We start from the raw sequence: 12,067 nt of genomic DNA on the forward strand, positions 1-12,067 counted from the left end.
ATGTCCGTCTTTGGGATCCAAAACGAACATAACCAAAGCGCTAAAATGACTCCGAATGTGGAACTATTCGTAAACCTCGACCTGTACAGTCCCACGGTGTTATGCAAAAGAGAAAATCTGCTATAACAAAATCTGTCCTGAAATAAAAGGAAGGAAGAGTGGAGGGTTCGGGTGAGGCTGCATGCTGTGGTAGCTGAGGGGGGGAGGGGGTGGATACAGGCGGCAGGTGGTCGTAACAGCAGCGGTTCAGGCTCGGGGAGAGTTAGTTTCAACGGCATTCGTTCAATTCAGTCACTTTAGAAATGCAAATGCTGGGCCTCGCTTTTCAAAATACAATCGTGAGAGAATTACGAGGGACCTTGCTTTTTCTCTAAGTGTTTTGGATGAATGGTAGTGTTGGTTTAAAGGGATTAATAATATAAGCAGAGGAGATTGTGCTGTTGCTTTCAGGAAAACATCTTTTGGTCAGTTGAGCTTTTCAGTGAGGGCGGCTCACACCTGGAACACCTGGAACACCTGGAACATCAGGAATATCCCAACACTGAGAGCCTTCACTAGATCAGTAAGACTTTGGCTCCTGGACAATCAGACCTGCAGTCACAGTGTGAACATGTCGGCTGTTTACCAATAGTGTTTAAAATCTCTTATTAAACGTGACCCGAAGCTCTTATTTATCCCAATTTCCAAGACTTATTGAAATTACTTATAACTTCTTATAATTTAACAGATGAAAACTTGACAAAAACCTTTTTAATTTTCCTCTGACTAAAACGTGACTAAAACGGTCACATTTTGAAATTACTAAAATGTGACTAAACCTAAAAAGCATTTTCGTCCAAAAGACTAATGCTGCGTCCACACCAAGCACGGCCGGCGCCTCCAAAGCGTCAGGTTTACATTTAAAATACATGGAGGACGCGCCTCCGGGGGGCGTCAGGAGGTCCCGCAGCGCCTCACGCGCCTCCTGTACGCCGCGTTTTGAGGTTTTTCGCGCTTGGTGAACGTTTGACGCCTCCGAGTTGGGAAATGTTGAACTTTTTGGCGAAATTCGCGAGTGTCGACCAATCAGGAGCTTCCTGCCATAGTGACGTAGCTGAGCCACCGGGGCAGATCCTACGCCGGCCCCACAGATGTAAACAAGTCACGGAGGTTTAGCTTCATGGTGAACCGGAGCTACAGCAGCTCTGGGACTTTTACAAAGACACATCAGTGCTTCTTTATCTAAACACTAGGATTAAAAGACAAGAAAGGTTATTTCAGAGGCTGAATCTGCGCTGGGAATGTGTTTGGGCCTCGAGGATGCCTGTTGTAGCATTAGCACAAGAGAAAGCTAATGCTAAGCTAAACCTCCGGTCCTCACGTGAAAACGAGAAATATGCACAAATAAAGTCAATAAAGAACAATGATCACACACTGAGCTGGGCTGATGTAGTAGTTTATTACTCACATCATCTACAATTAGCTCCGGGAGAAAACGATAGTTAGCTCAATTAGCTCAGTTAGCTCAGTTAGCTCAGTTAGCTCAGTTAGCTCGCATTGAGCTCCGGTTTTCTCCCATGACAACAAGCATTAATAACGTAAATGAATCCGTAATGACATAGAGCAGCTTTATGACGATCACACACTGAGCCTTCACACATCTGTGGTTTATTGCAGACTTTTAATCAATAATGAGCTGCAGCAGGTGTATTTCAGGCAACAGCTACTTCCAAGATGCTACGAACGCACTCTGAGCTGACGCGGCCAGAGCGTCTGACGCTCGGTGACATTTGTGACAAGCGTCTGACTTTAGTAAACACAAGCGTCCAACGACGGGCTTGAGGCACGTTTTTGACGCCCAAAACGCGTTTGGTGTGGACGCAGCATAGACTAAAACTAAAAGCCAAAAACAACAGTGCAGTGTGTGGACAGTGTAGAGCTTTTGACAACCTTGAGAATATTATTATTGTTTGTGGGGACTTTTTATGGTCGGGCTTTGTATTTCTTTTCCATGAATGTCTGCAAACATAAAGCCACTAAAAAGGCATACGACCCAGTGCAGGAAGAATCACAAATCGAGAACGTCAAATCACTGTGAGAGAAAAAGAAAACCCTAAACACTATGAATTGTGGTCAGAATATTGAGCAGGAAGAAAAGCCAAGCATCCATCCCTGCAGTGACCTGAATTGAACTCACAGGATGCCAAAAGCGTTGTTAAAGGCAAAGGGAGGCGGAGGGAGAGCAGCAGAGGGACGATGCACGGGCAGAGCAGGACATGAGGGATGGCGGAGGAAAAAAAGAGCATAAAGAGAGATAGTTACTACAGAGTTGGTTGCAGGGGCAGACTTTTTTCACCATCTTCCCTGTGCAGCCAGAAGAGACCAGTGAAGGAGAGTGAGAGTTAGGCCCGCCCACATCCCCCAAAAACACAGCAGAAGAAAACACTGAACTTAGGGGTTGGACTGGGAAGACAATATTGGCGTCTTGATTAAACTTGTACTTTCTATTTAACATAGAAACACATAGAAATAGTCACTAAGAACTGTTTCCTACATGTTGTTTTCTGAGCACAGAAGCGAGAACTAAATGCTCAATGAATGAGGACAAACTTCCATAACCTTCTTCACTCATGTTCAGGGGCTGGACTGAAAAACAGCCCTGGACTCTGACCAGCCGGGCCCAAATTAGCGTAATTGTGACACTTCCACAAATACATATTTTAACCTCTTACCCCCCGCCTAAACCAAATGTAACACCTGTAAGCTGTGTAACACCTCATTTGAAAGCTAAGACCCACAAAACTGACCTTTTTCCTCGCGCTGTTGCTGCGTTGTGTCACCTTTTGTATGTTTTTTTTTTTCCTTTTTCTTTTTTTTTCATTTTTGTGACATTTTTGTTGAATTTTTGTCAATTTTTGTCACATTTTTGTAATAATAATGCCAACGGAGATCATTATACACTGCTCACAAAAACTTAGGGCACACTCAAAAAACACAATGTAACTCCAAGTCAGTCACATTTCTGGGATATCAGACTGTCCAGTTTGGAAACCACGCTTATTGTGAATCAGTTTCACTTGGTGTTGTGGAAATGAAACAGACACAGGTGGAAATGAGCGGCAATTAGCAAGATCACTCCAAAAGAGGAACCACAGACCATTTCCCTGTCTTCATCCTTTGGACCGTATTTTTGGAACACTTTTGCATTTGTCCAGTGTTCTCACCACTAGAGGCATCATGAGGAGCATCTACAGCCCACAGAAGCTGCTCAGGGAGTGATGCTCATCCAAAATGGCACGTCCATTCGTGCTGTGGCAAGAAGGTTTGCTGTGTCTCCCAGCGCAGTGTCCAGAGCATGGAGGAGATACCAGGAGACAGGCCAGTCCACCAGGAGACCTGGGGGGCCGACCGAGGTCAACAACCCAGCAGCAGGACCGCTATCTGCTCATCTGTGCACGGAGAAACAGGAGAAGCACTGCCCGAGCCCTATATGACCTCCAGAGGGCCACAAATGTGCATGTTGGTCCTCAAACGGTCAGAAACCGACTCCATGAGGGGGGTATGAGGGGGGTATGAGGGGGGTATGAGGGCGGTATGAGGGGGGTATGAGGGTGGTATGAGGGGGGTATGAGGGGGGTATGAGGGTGGTATGAGGGGGGTATGAGGGGGGTATGAGGGGGGTATGAGGGGGGTATGAGGGGGGTATGAGGGGGGTATGAGGGGGGTATGAGGGGGGTATGAGGGCGGTATGAGGGCGGTATGAGGGGGGTATGAGGGCGGTATGAGGGGGGTATGAGGGTGGTATGAGGGGGGTATGAGGGGGGTATGAGGGTGGTATGAGGGGGGTATGAGGGGGGTATGAGGGGGGTATGAGGGGGGTATGAGGGGGGTATGAGGGGGGTATGAGGGGGGTATGAGGGTGGTATGAGGGGGGTATGAGGGTGGTATGAGGGGGGTATGAGGGGGGTATGAGGGGGGTATGAGGGGGGTATGAGGGTGGTATGAGGGGGGTATGAGGGTGGTATGAGGGGGGTATGAGGGGGGTATGAGGGGGGTATGAGGGTGGTATGAGGGGGGTATGAGGGGGGTATGAGGGTGGTATGAGGGTGGTATGAGGGTGGTATGAGGGCGGTATGAGGGTGGTATGAGGGTGGTATGAGGGGGGTATGAGGGGGGTATGAGGGTGGTATGAGGGGGGTATGAGGGCGGTATGAGGGTGGTATGAGGGTGGTATGAGGGTGGTATGAGGGGGGTATGAGGGGGGTATGAGGGTGGTATGAGGGTGGTATGAGGGGGGTATGAGGGTGGTATGAGGGGGGTATGAGGGGGGTATGAGGGTGGTATGAGGGGGGTATGAGGGCGTTGGGCCGGTGCTTACTGCCCAACACCGTGCAGCCCGATTGGCATTTGCCCGAGAACACAGCGATTGGCAGATTGGCCAATGGTGCCTGTGCTCTTCACGGATGAGCAGGTTCACCCTGAGCACATGTGACAGACGTGACAGAGTCTGGAGACGCCCTGGAGAACGTTCTGCTGCTGCAACATCATCCAGCATGACCGGTTTGGTGGTGGGTCAGTGATGGTCTGGGGAGGCATTTCATTGGAGGCCGCACAGCCCTCCATGTGCGAGCCAGAGGTTCCCTGACTGGCATTGGGGACCGGGATGAGATCCTCAGACCTATTGTAAGACCATATGCTGGTGCTGTGGGCCCTGGGTTCCTTCTGATGCCTGATAATGCCAGGCCACATGTGGCAAGAGTGTGTCAGCAGGTCCTGCATGATGAAGGTATTGATGTTCTGGACTGGCCGGCCCGTTCCCCAGACTTAGATCCAATAGAGCACATCTGGGACATCATATCTCGGTCCATCCATCAACGCCACGTCGCACCACAGACTGTCCAGGAGCTGACTGATGCTCTAATCCAGGTCTGGGAGGAGATCCCTCAGGAGGACATCCGTGGTCTCATCAGGAGCATGCCCAGGCGTTGTAGGGAGTGCATTCAGGCACGTGGAGGCCACACACACCACTGAGGATGATACAGACTCGTTTGGAGGAATTTCTACAGAATCTGGATCAACCAGTGACCTGATTTGTCTCTTTGATTTTGACTATAATTTTGGATCCAGACCTCCAGGGGCTGAGAGTTTGATTTCCATTTATCATTCTTATGTTATTTTGTTCTCAACACATTACACACACACTATGAATAAAGATTTTCATCCGAAAAATCGAACTGATTGACATCTAGGATGTGTTTTTTGAGTGTGCCCTAAGTTTTTGTGAGCAGTGTACATTGAGAGACAACACAGTTCGGTCTAGGTTAGATACACTGGAGAAGAAGACCATGGGCTGCTCATGTTGAACGTAGACATTTCTAACATTTTGCACGTCTTATTTAAAGCTGGAGTACCAGATTCTACCTGTTTTCAAACCGTGCAAGGGGAAGGTGGTCCTGTTTAAACTATGGGCAAAAAACCCGGCGCTCCAGAGCTTTATCGCTCTTCCTAAAGCTTCGAAACACTGCGTCGGAGCCTGTTTCGGTAACAGCTGGTCATGTGACTTAAAGGGATGTTTCAGGATTTTTCACATAGGGCCTCATTTCCTCGTTATCCAGAGTGTTGATGATTTCTGGAGATATTTTTTATTGTAATTCATGCAGTTCTAACAGTGTCTCCGAGCATTTCCCGGCGCCGCCTTGAGTGGAAACCACGGATGTTTTCTAGCCCATACTATAGCAATGTAAATCGTTGATGAATAAATGTGCTGCATTTCCCTGAGTGAAATACTAAAGAGCCCATATTGATGTCATGCCCTGTAATGTACATCCACGGAGTCTTAAGCGACGGCCCCGCCCACTGACGATCCGTGAAACAGACCCACGTTACAAAGAAAATCACTCTTTATTAACCTGTGACTGATCTGATCATTCGAACGTTCACATCAGGCTGTTTTTGCAAATAATAAAACCGCCACGTGCGTGTTTGAAACTTCTCGTGTTGGTGCTTCACTCGTGTTTATGAGAAGTCGCAATAATAAGGTTTGTCCACAAGAGGTCAGTGTTCAAACAGAATTAAACAGCCCATGGACAAGGAAATAAAAAGGTACCCCAGCTTTAAAGCCAAGTGGAAAGCTGAAAAGCTAAGCCGTGGTTCTGAGTCCCTCCACAGCTCACAGAACCACTCCAGAACTGGGTCTGCGTGTGACTTTAGTTAGAATTGCTGCATGTTTTGGTGAAATGTGTTAATGATTGAGACCCAGGCCGGCCTCTCCCCTCCGGGCCGACAGGGGGAGCAGGTGAGGGGAGGGACGGTGAACAAAGTGGTAGAAAAAAACGGGGAAAAGAAAGAAGGGGGAGGCGTGGTCTGAGCTGCAGAGGGTCAGAAGCATTCGGTCATATCAGAAATATACTTCAGGGAGGACTTTATCAATGAGATATACTAGGGCTGCTCGATTATTGAAAAAATAATAATCACGATTATTTTTGTCATAATTGAAATCACGATTATTCAAACGATTATTTGTTGCCTTTAAAAAAAATCCATCAAAAAAGTGACAAAAATCCATTAAAAAATGACAAAAATCCAGCAAAAAAGTGACAAAAATCCAGCAAAGAAAGACAAAAATCCAGCAGAAAAATGACAAAAATCCATCAAAAAAGTGACAAAAATCCATCAAAAAAGTGACAAAAATCCAGCAAAAAAGTGACAAAAATCCAGCAAAAAAGTGACAAAAATCCATCTAAAAAATGACAAAAATCCAGCAGAAAAAAAGACAAAAATCCAGCAAAAAAGTGACAAAAATCCAGCAAAGAAAGACAAAAATCCAGCAAAAAAATGACAAAAATCCAGCAGAAAAAAAGACAAAAATCCAGCAAAAAAGTGACAAAAATCCAGCAAAAAAGTGACAAAAATCCATCAAAAAGTGACAAAAATCCATCAAAAAAGTGACAAAAATCCAGCAGAAAAAAGACAAAAATCCATCAAAAAAGTGACAAAAATCCAGCAGAAAAAAGACAAAAATCCATCAAAAAAGTGACAAAAATCCAAAAATTAAACATTTGAAAAAAAAAATTTGAAACAAAAAATTGAAAAAAAAACAAAAAAAATTATAATCGTTTTTTTGCGATTATGCTAATTTTGTAATCGTTTACTGTTGTAATCGAAATCGGAATCGAATTTCGATTAATTGCACAGCCCTAAGATATACAACAATCTGTATCCAGAGTGAAACAGAGCATTCATTTACTAATCTACTGTTTGAAAAGTACATATGCAACAAGGCTTTACGTTGTTGCTTTGTGTAAAACCAGGATTTATACGAGTAGCAGCAAGTGGCGTCTGCAGTAGAAGAAGAAACGACCAAAGTGAAGAGGATTACTCGCAGCGGGTGATTTAAAAATGGATTCCTTAATTAAAAAAAAAAAATCAAGAAAAAAATAATTACGCTTGAGACTTAGACTTACTCATACTATACAATATAATATAGATAATTGATGTAGTTTAAGCTAAATTAATATATAAAATAAAGAAATAAAGTAAAAAAAAAATCATGAAATCAGCTGGAGTTTCATATGGAGCTGGTCTGGATGAGTGGGGCGCTAAACTTAAACCTTGACAAAATAATAATAATCTATGTGCAGATACACCGTACCCGTGTTTTGTTGTATAAAACAAGAAACAGTGGGAATGTGTGTATATATATGTGTGGAAGCTATTGATTTAACTATTTGTTTATCTGTTATGCCGCTGTTTTCTCCTTCTTTCTTTCTGTTTTTTTTCTGTCTGTTGTTGAGAAGAAGAAAAAAAGGTGAAAATAAATAGTAAAAAAAAATGGATTCCAAGAAAACCCAACCTGTTTAAGTCTCATATTCAGCTGCCTGTACTTTAACATCTCGATGGAGTAAAGCTACAGTCCGGTCAGTCAGTTACCACTCGGAGCGCTCCAGCTGAATAAAGTTGTGTATAAACAGAATAGCTAATGCTACAACAGTTAGCTTAAAAGATGCTAAAGTTATATGAATGTTTCTCCACATTAAATATAATTAAAAACAGGCTACATAGGAGACCGTGACCACAAGTAACAGTCACTTTACTTGCAGTTTTTAAATTCTTTTTTACCTCTTAACCCCCACCTGAACCGAGCACATTTTCTCCAGTTATTACCCATTACCCAAATCTAAAGGTTCTTGAAAAAAGCGTCAAAATGGCGTTGAAAACGAGATGTAAACAAAGAGGCAAATGCAACAAAGACACAGAAAAAAAACATGACAAAAAAGCAACAAAAATCCCCCAAAAAGTTACAAAAACACAAGAAAAAAACGCATGGAAACACAACAATAAGTTTTGTAGGTCTTTGTTTGTGTCACACTGGCCTGTCGGCTGTAAGCTCCAGAAGCTGTTAGATTTGGGTAAAGCTGAACTGGTGAAAATGCCCTCGGTTAAAGGGATATTTCAGGATTTTTGACGAAGGGCCTCATTTCCAAGTTATACATATTTGGTGATTTCTGGAGATTTTTAATCATGCAGTCCTTAAATTTGAAGAGTTAATCGGTGCTAGGCTAGTGCTAGGCTAGCGCATGTCTATGGTAACTAGTAGCCTGCGTTAAAAACCTCTTCAAAATAAATAATAACCTATCTTCTTATTGCAAAAGAAAGCAGTTCGAGTGATCAGCCGTGCAGAATACTTGGCTCCAACAAATCCACTTTTTATCAGACTAAATATCTTAAAATTGCATGATCTTGTTGATGTTTACACAGCAGTTGTGATGTACAAAGCTCACAACCTCAGGCTCCCTCAGTGTTTACAGGAGATGTTTCAAACTAGAGGATCTATAAACAACCTTAGAGGAACTGATCTGCTACAGAAACCTCTGGCGCTCAGTAAAACTAAGAGGAGGAGTTTATCAGTTAAAGGCGTTGATCTATGGAACGGTTTATTCAGCTTAAGGCTCCAAAACTATTAAAGCATTTAAGAAAACGTATAAGTTAAACATGATAGAGACGTATAGAACACTTGAATGAAAACCAATAGAAAAGAAGTCGATCGAGGAAACAAAGCATCATTTCTGATTGTTGAAGTTTAAGTTTTGTGCTTAAGTGTTTCCATCGTTGGTATTAGAGAAAGTGTATAATGTGTCATCTTGGGACACAGAGTCACAGTTTGTAAAAGGGTTTAGGCAGAATAATAAGTCTTGGCTTCAGCCTAAACCCCTTCGCTCAGGCATCATTTAGCACTTAAATTCTTAATGTATGTGTTTTCTTATTGTATAATGTCTAAGATCTTTGGAAAACAAGGGATTTAAATGTTCATAATGACTGAAGAAAATAAATTAGCTAGCTAACTAACTAAATCGAATTTGTAGAAAGCTCCTTTGTGAATTGCACGTGTAGTAAAACTACTGTAGATCCGGTAACCGAGCAGTCAGATCACTCCGCCGCTGCGTAGCTACAACCAGGAAGCTGATGCTGCTCAAATATAAGTTCTTTTAAATGCAAAATGGTTATATTTCAAAAAATATTCAGTCGACACAGACATTTATATGGTTAGTCTGGTGTTAAAAGTGATTTGCAGGTGCTCTGTGCTTGGGTCAAACTGTTTTTAATGCAGGCTAGCTGATACCATAGACATGCACTAGCCTAGCACTAGCCGAGCACCACGAAACTCTTCAAACACAAGAACTGCATGAACTAAAAACAATCAACAACACTCTGGATAACTAGGAAAAGAGGCCCTATGTCAAAAATCCTGAAACATCCCTTTAATGTGGGTGTTTTTTCAGTTTTTTGTTCATGTATATAACACCCTGGGACTAACAAGTGAAGTGTAACATGTACAAGAGAAGAGCAAAGGAAGCGGTACACACAAAGAGCCAAGCAGGGCGTACTGAGAAAGCGCGTCCTCCTGCCGCCCGGCTTGAAGGCCAGACGCTCCGAACCCCAGTTGAACTTTACACAGCCTGAGGAGGACACGGAGACGTGGACGGGGCAGGGGGGGGGGAGGACACGGGAGGGGGGAGGGTGAGAGACCAGAGTGGGACAGTGAGGAGAGAGAAGGGGAGACCACGTGTGAAGGAGGAGAGAGAGAAACGAACAGAGACAGAATGTCAGAGTAAGTTAGCATCATCGCACACACAGGACACAGTAAACAGTAAACGATGACAAAATTAGCATAATCGCAAAAAATCGATTTTATTTTTTTTGTTCAATTTTTCAATTTTTTTTTTTCAAAATTTTTTTTGGTCACTTTTTTGCTGGATTTTTGTCTTTTTTTGCTGGATTTTTGTCTTTTTTTATGGATTTTTGTCTTTTTTTTGCTGGATTTTTGTCTTTTTTTTGTGGATTTTTGTCACTTTTTTTTATGGATTTTTGTCTTTTTTTTGCTGGATTTTTGTCATTTTTATGGATTTTTTTTTTTTTTTATGGATTTTTGTCACTTTTTTTGCTGGATTTTTGTCTTTTTTTTATGGATTTTTGTCACTTTTTTTGCTGGATTTTTGTCTTTTTTTTAATGGATTTTTGTCTTTTTTTTATGGATTTTTGTCTTTTTTTTATGGATTTTTGTCACTTTTTTTTGGTGGATTTTTGTCTTTTTTTGCTGGATTTTTGTCTTTTTTTTAATGGATTTTTGTCTTTTTTTTATGGATTTTTGTCTTTTTTTTATGGATTTTTGTCTTTTTTTTATGGATTTTTGTCTTTTTTTTGCTGGATTTTTGTCTATTTTTTGCTGGATTTTTGTCTTTTTTTTGCTGGATTTTTGTCTTTTTTTTATGGATTTTTGTCTTTTTTTATGGATTTTTGTCACTTTTTTTTATGGATTTTTTTCTTTTTTTTACGGATTTTTGTCTTTTTTTTATGGATTTTTGTCTTTTTTTTATGGATTTTTGTCTTTTTTTTGCTGGATTTTTGTCACTTTTTTGATGGTTTTTTGTCTTTTTTTTATGGATTTTTGTCTTTTTTTATGGATTTTTGTCACTTTTTTTTATGGATTTTTTTCTTTTTTTTACGGATTTTTGTCTTTTTTTTATGGATTTTTGTCTTTTTTTTATGGATTTTTGTCTTTTTTTTATGGATTTTTGTCTTTTTTTTGCTGGATTTTTGTCACTTTTTTGATGGTTTTTTGTCTTTTTTTTATGGATTTTTGTCTTTTTTTATGGATTTTTGTCACTTTTTTTGCTGGATTTTAGTCACTTTTTTGATGGATTTTTTTAAAGGCAACAAATAATCGTTTGAATAATCGGGATTTCAATTATGACAAAAATAATCGTGATTATTATTTTTTCAATAATCGAGCAGCCCTACTAGATGGAGACCACATGAACACGTGTGAAGGAGGAGAGAGAGAAACGAACAGAGACAGAATGTCAGAGTAAGTTAGCATCGTCGCACACACAGGACATCGTGAGTGTTTTTGAGCTGTGGCCACAAATGCATGCGTTCTTTTTCGTCTTTAAAGCAGGCAAAGAGTTTTTTGGAGGAGTAGGTTGCGTTCACGTGACGACATGAAGAGCAATGTATCGGGTTTGTGAATGGTTAGCGCTAGATCGTAGGGCTGTGCAATTAGTCGAAATTCGATTACGATTTCGATTACGACAGTAAACGATTACAAAATTAGCATAATCGCAAAAAATCGATTTTAATTTTTTCGTTCAATTTTTCATTTTTTTTTTTTCAAATTTTTTTTTTTTATTTCTTATTTTTGGGATTTGTGTCACTTTTTTGCTGAATTTTTGTCTTTTTTTTGCTGGATTTTTGTCTTTTTTTAATGGATTTTTGTCTTTTTTTTAATGGATTTTTGTCTTTTTTTTATGGATTTTTGTCACTTTTTTTGCTGGATTTTTGTCTTTTTTTGCTGGATTTTTGTCTTTTTTTATGGATTTTTGTCACTTTTTTTGCTGGATTTTTGTCTTTTTTTATGGATTTTTGTCTTTTTTTTGCTGGATTTTTGTCTTTTTTTTAATGGATTTTTGTCTTTTTTTTGTGGATTTTTGTCACTTTTTTTTATGGATTTTTGTCTTTTTTTTGCTGGATTTTTGTCATTTTTATGGATTTTTTTTTTTTTTTATGGATTTTTGTCACTTTTTTTGCTGGA

The 12,067-nt window shown here is 41.0% G+C and overlaps 1 protein-coding gene across 7 annotated transcripts in view; it reads right to left on the bottom strand.

The window, feature by feature from the left end:
* The window catches only part of LOC306960112 (serine/threonine-protein kinase WNK1-like), a 49,449-nt gene that overhangs the window by 9,927 nt on the left and 27,455 nt on the right, over positions 1–12,067 (bottom strand). For 2 of the 7 annotated variants that reach the window (XM_079552439.1, XM_079552436.1), the window contains 2 exons: positions 9,843–9,935; positions 2,302–2,343 (listed from right to left, as the gene is read on the bottom strand). The exons of 2 other annotated variants lie outside the window; for them this stretch is intronic. In XM_079552439.1, the coding sequence (XP_079408565.1) occupies positions 2,302–2,343; positions 9,843–9,935 (135 nt within the window). The remainder of the gene's footprint in view (positions 1–2,301; positions 2,344–9,842; positions 9,936–12,067) is intronic. 3 more of the 7 variants (XM_079552437.1, XM_079552440.1, XM_079552438.1) reach the window with 3 other exon arrangements.

The sequence above is a fragment of the Gobius niger genome (genome assembly GCF_951799975.1).
Source record: "Gobius niger genome assembly, chromosome: 2".
NCBI classification, from domain to species: domain Eukaryota; kingdom Metazoa; phylum Chordata; class Actinopteri; order Gobiiformes; family Gobiidae; genus Gobius; species Gobius niger.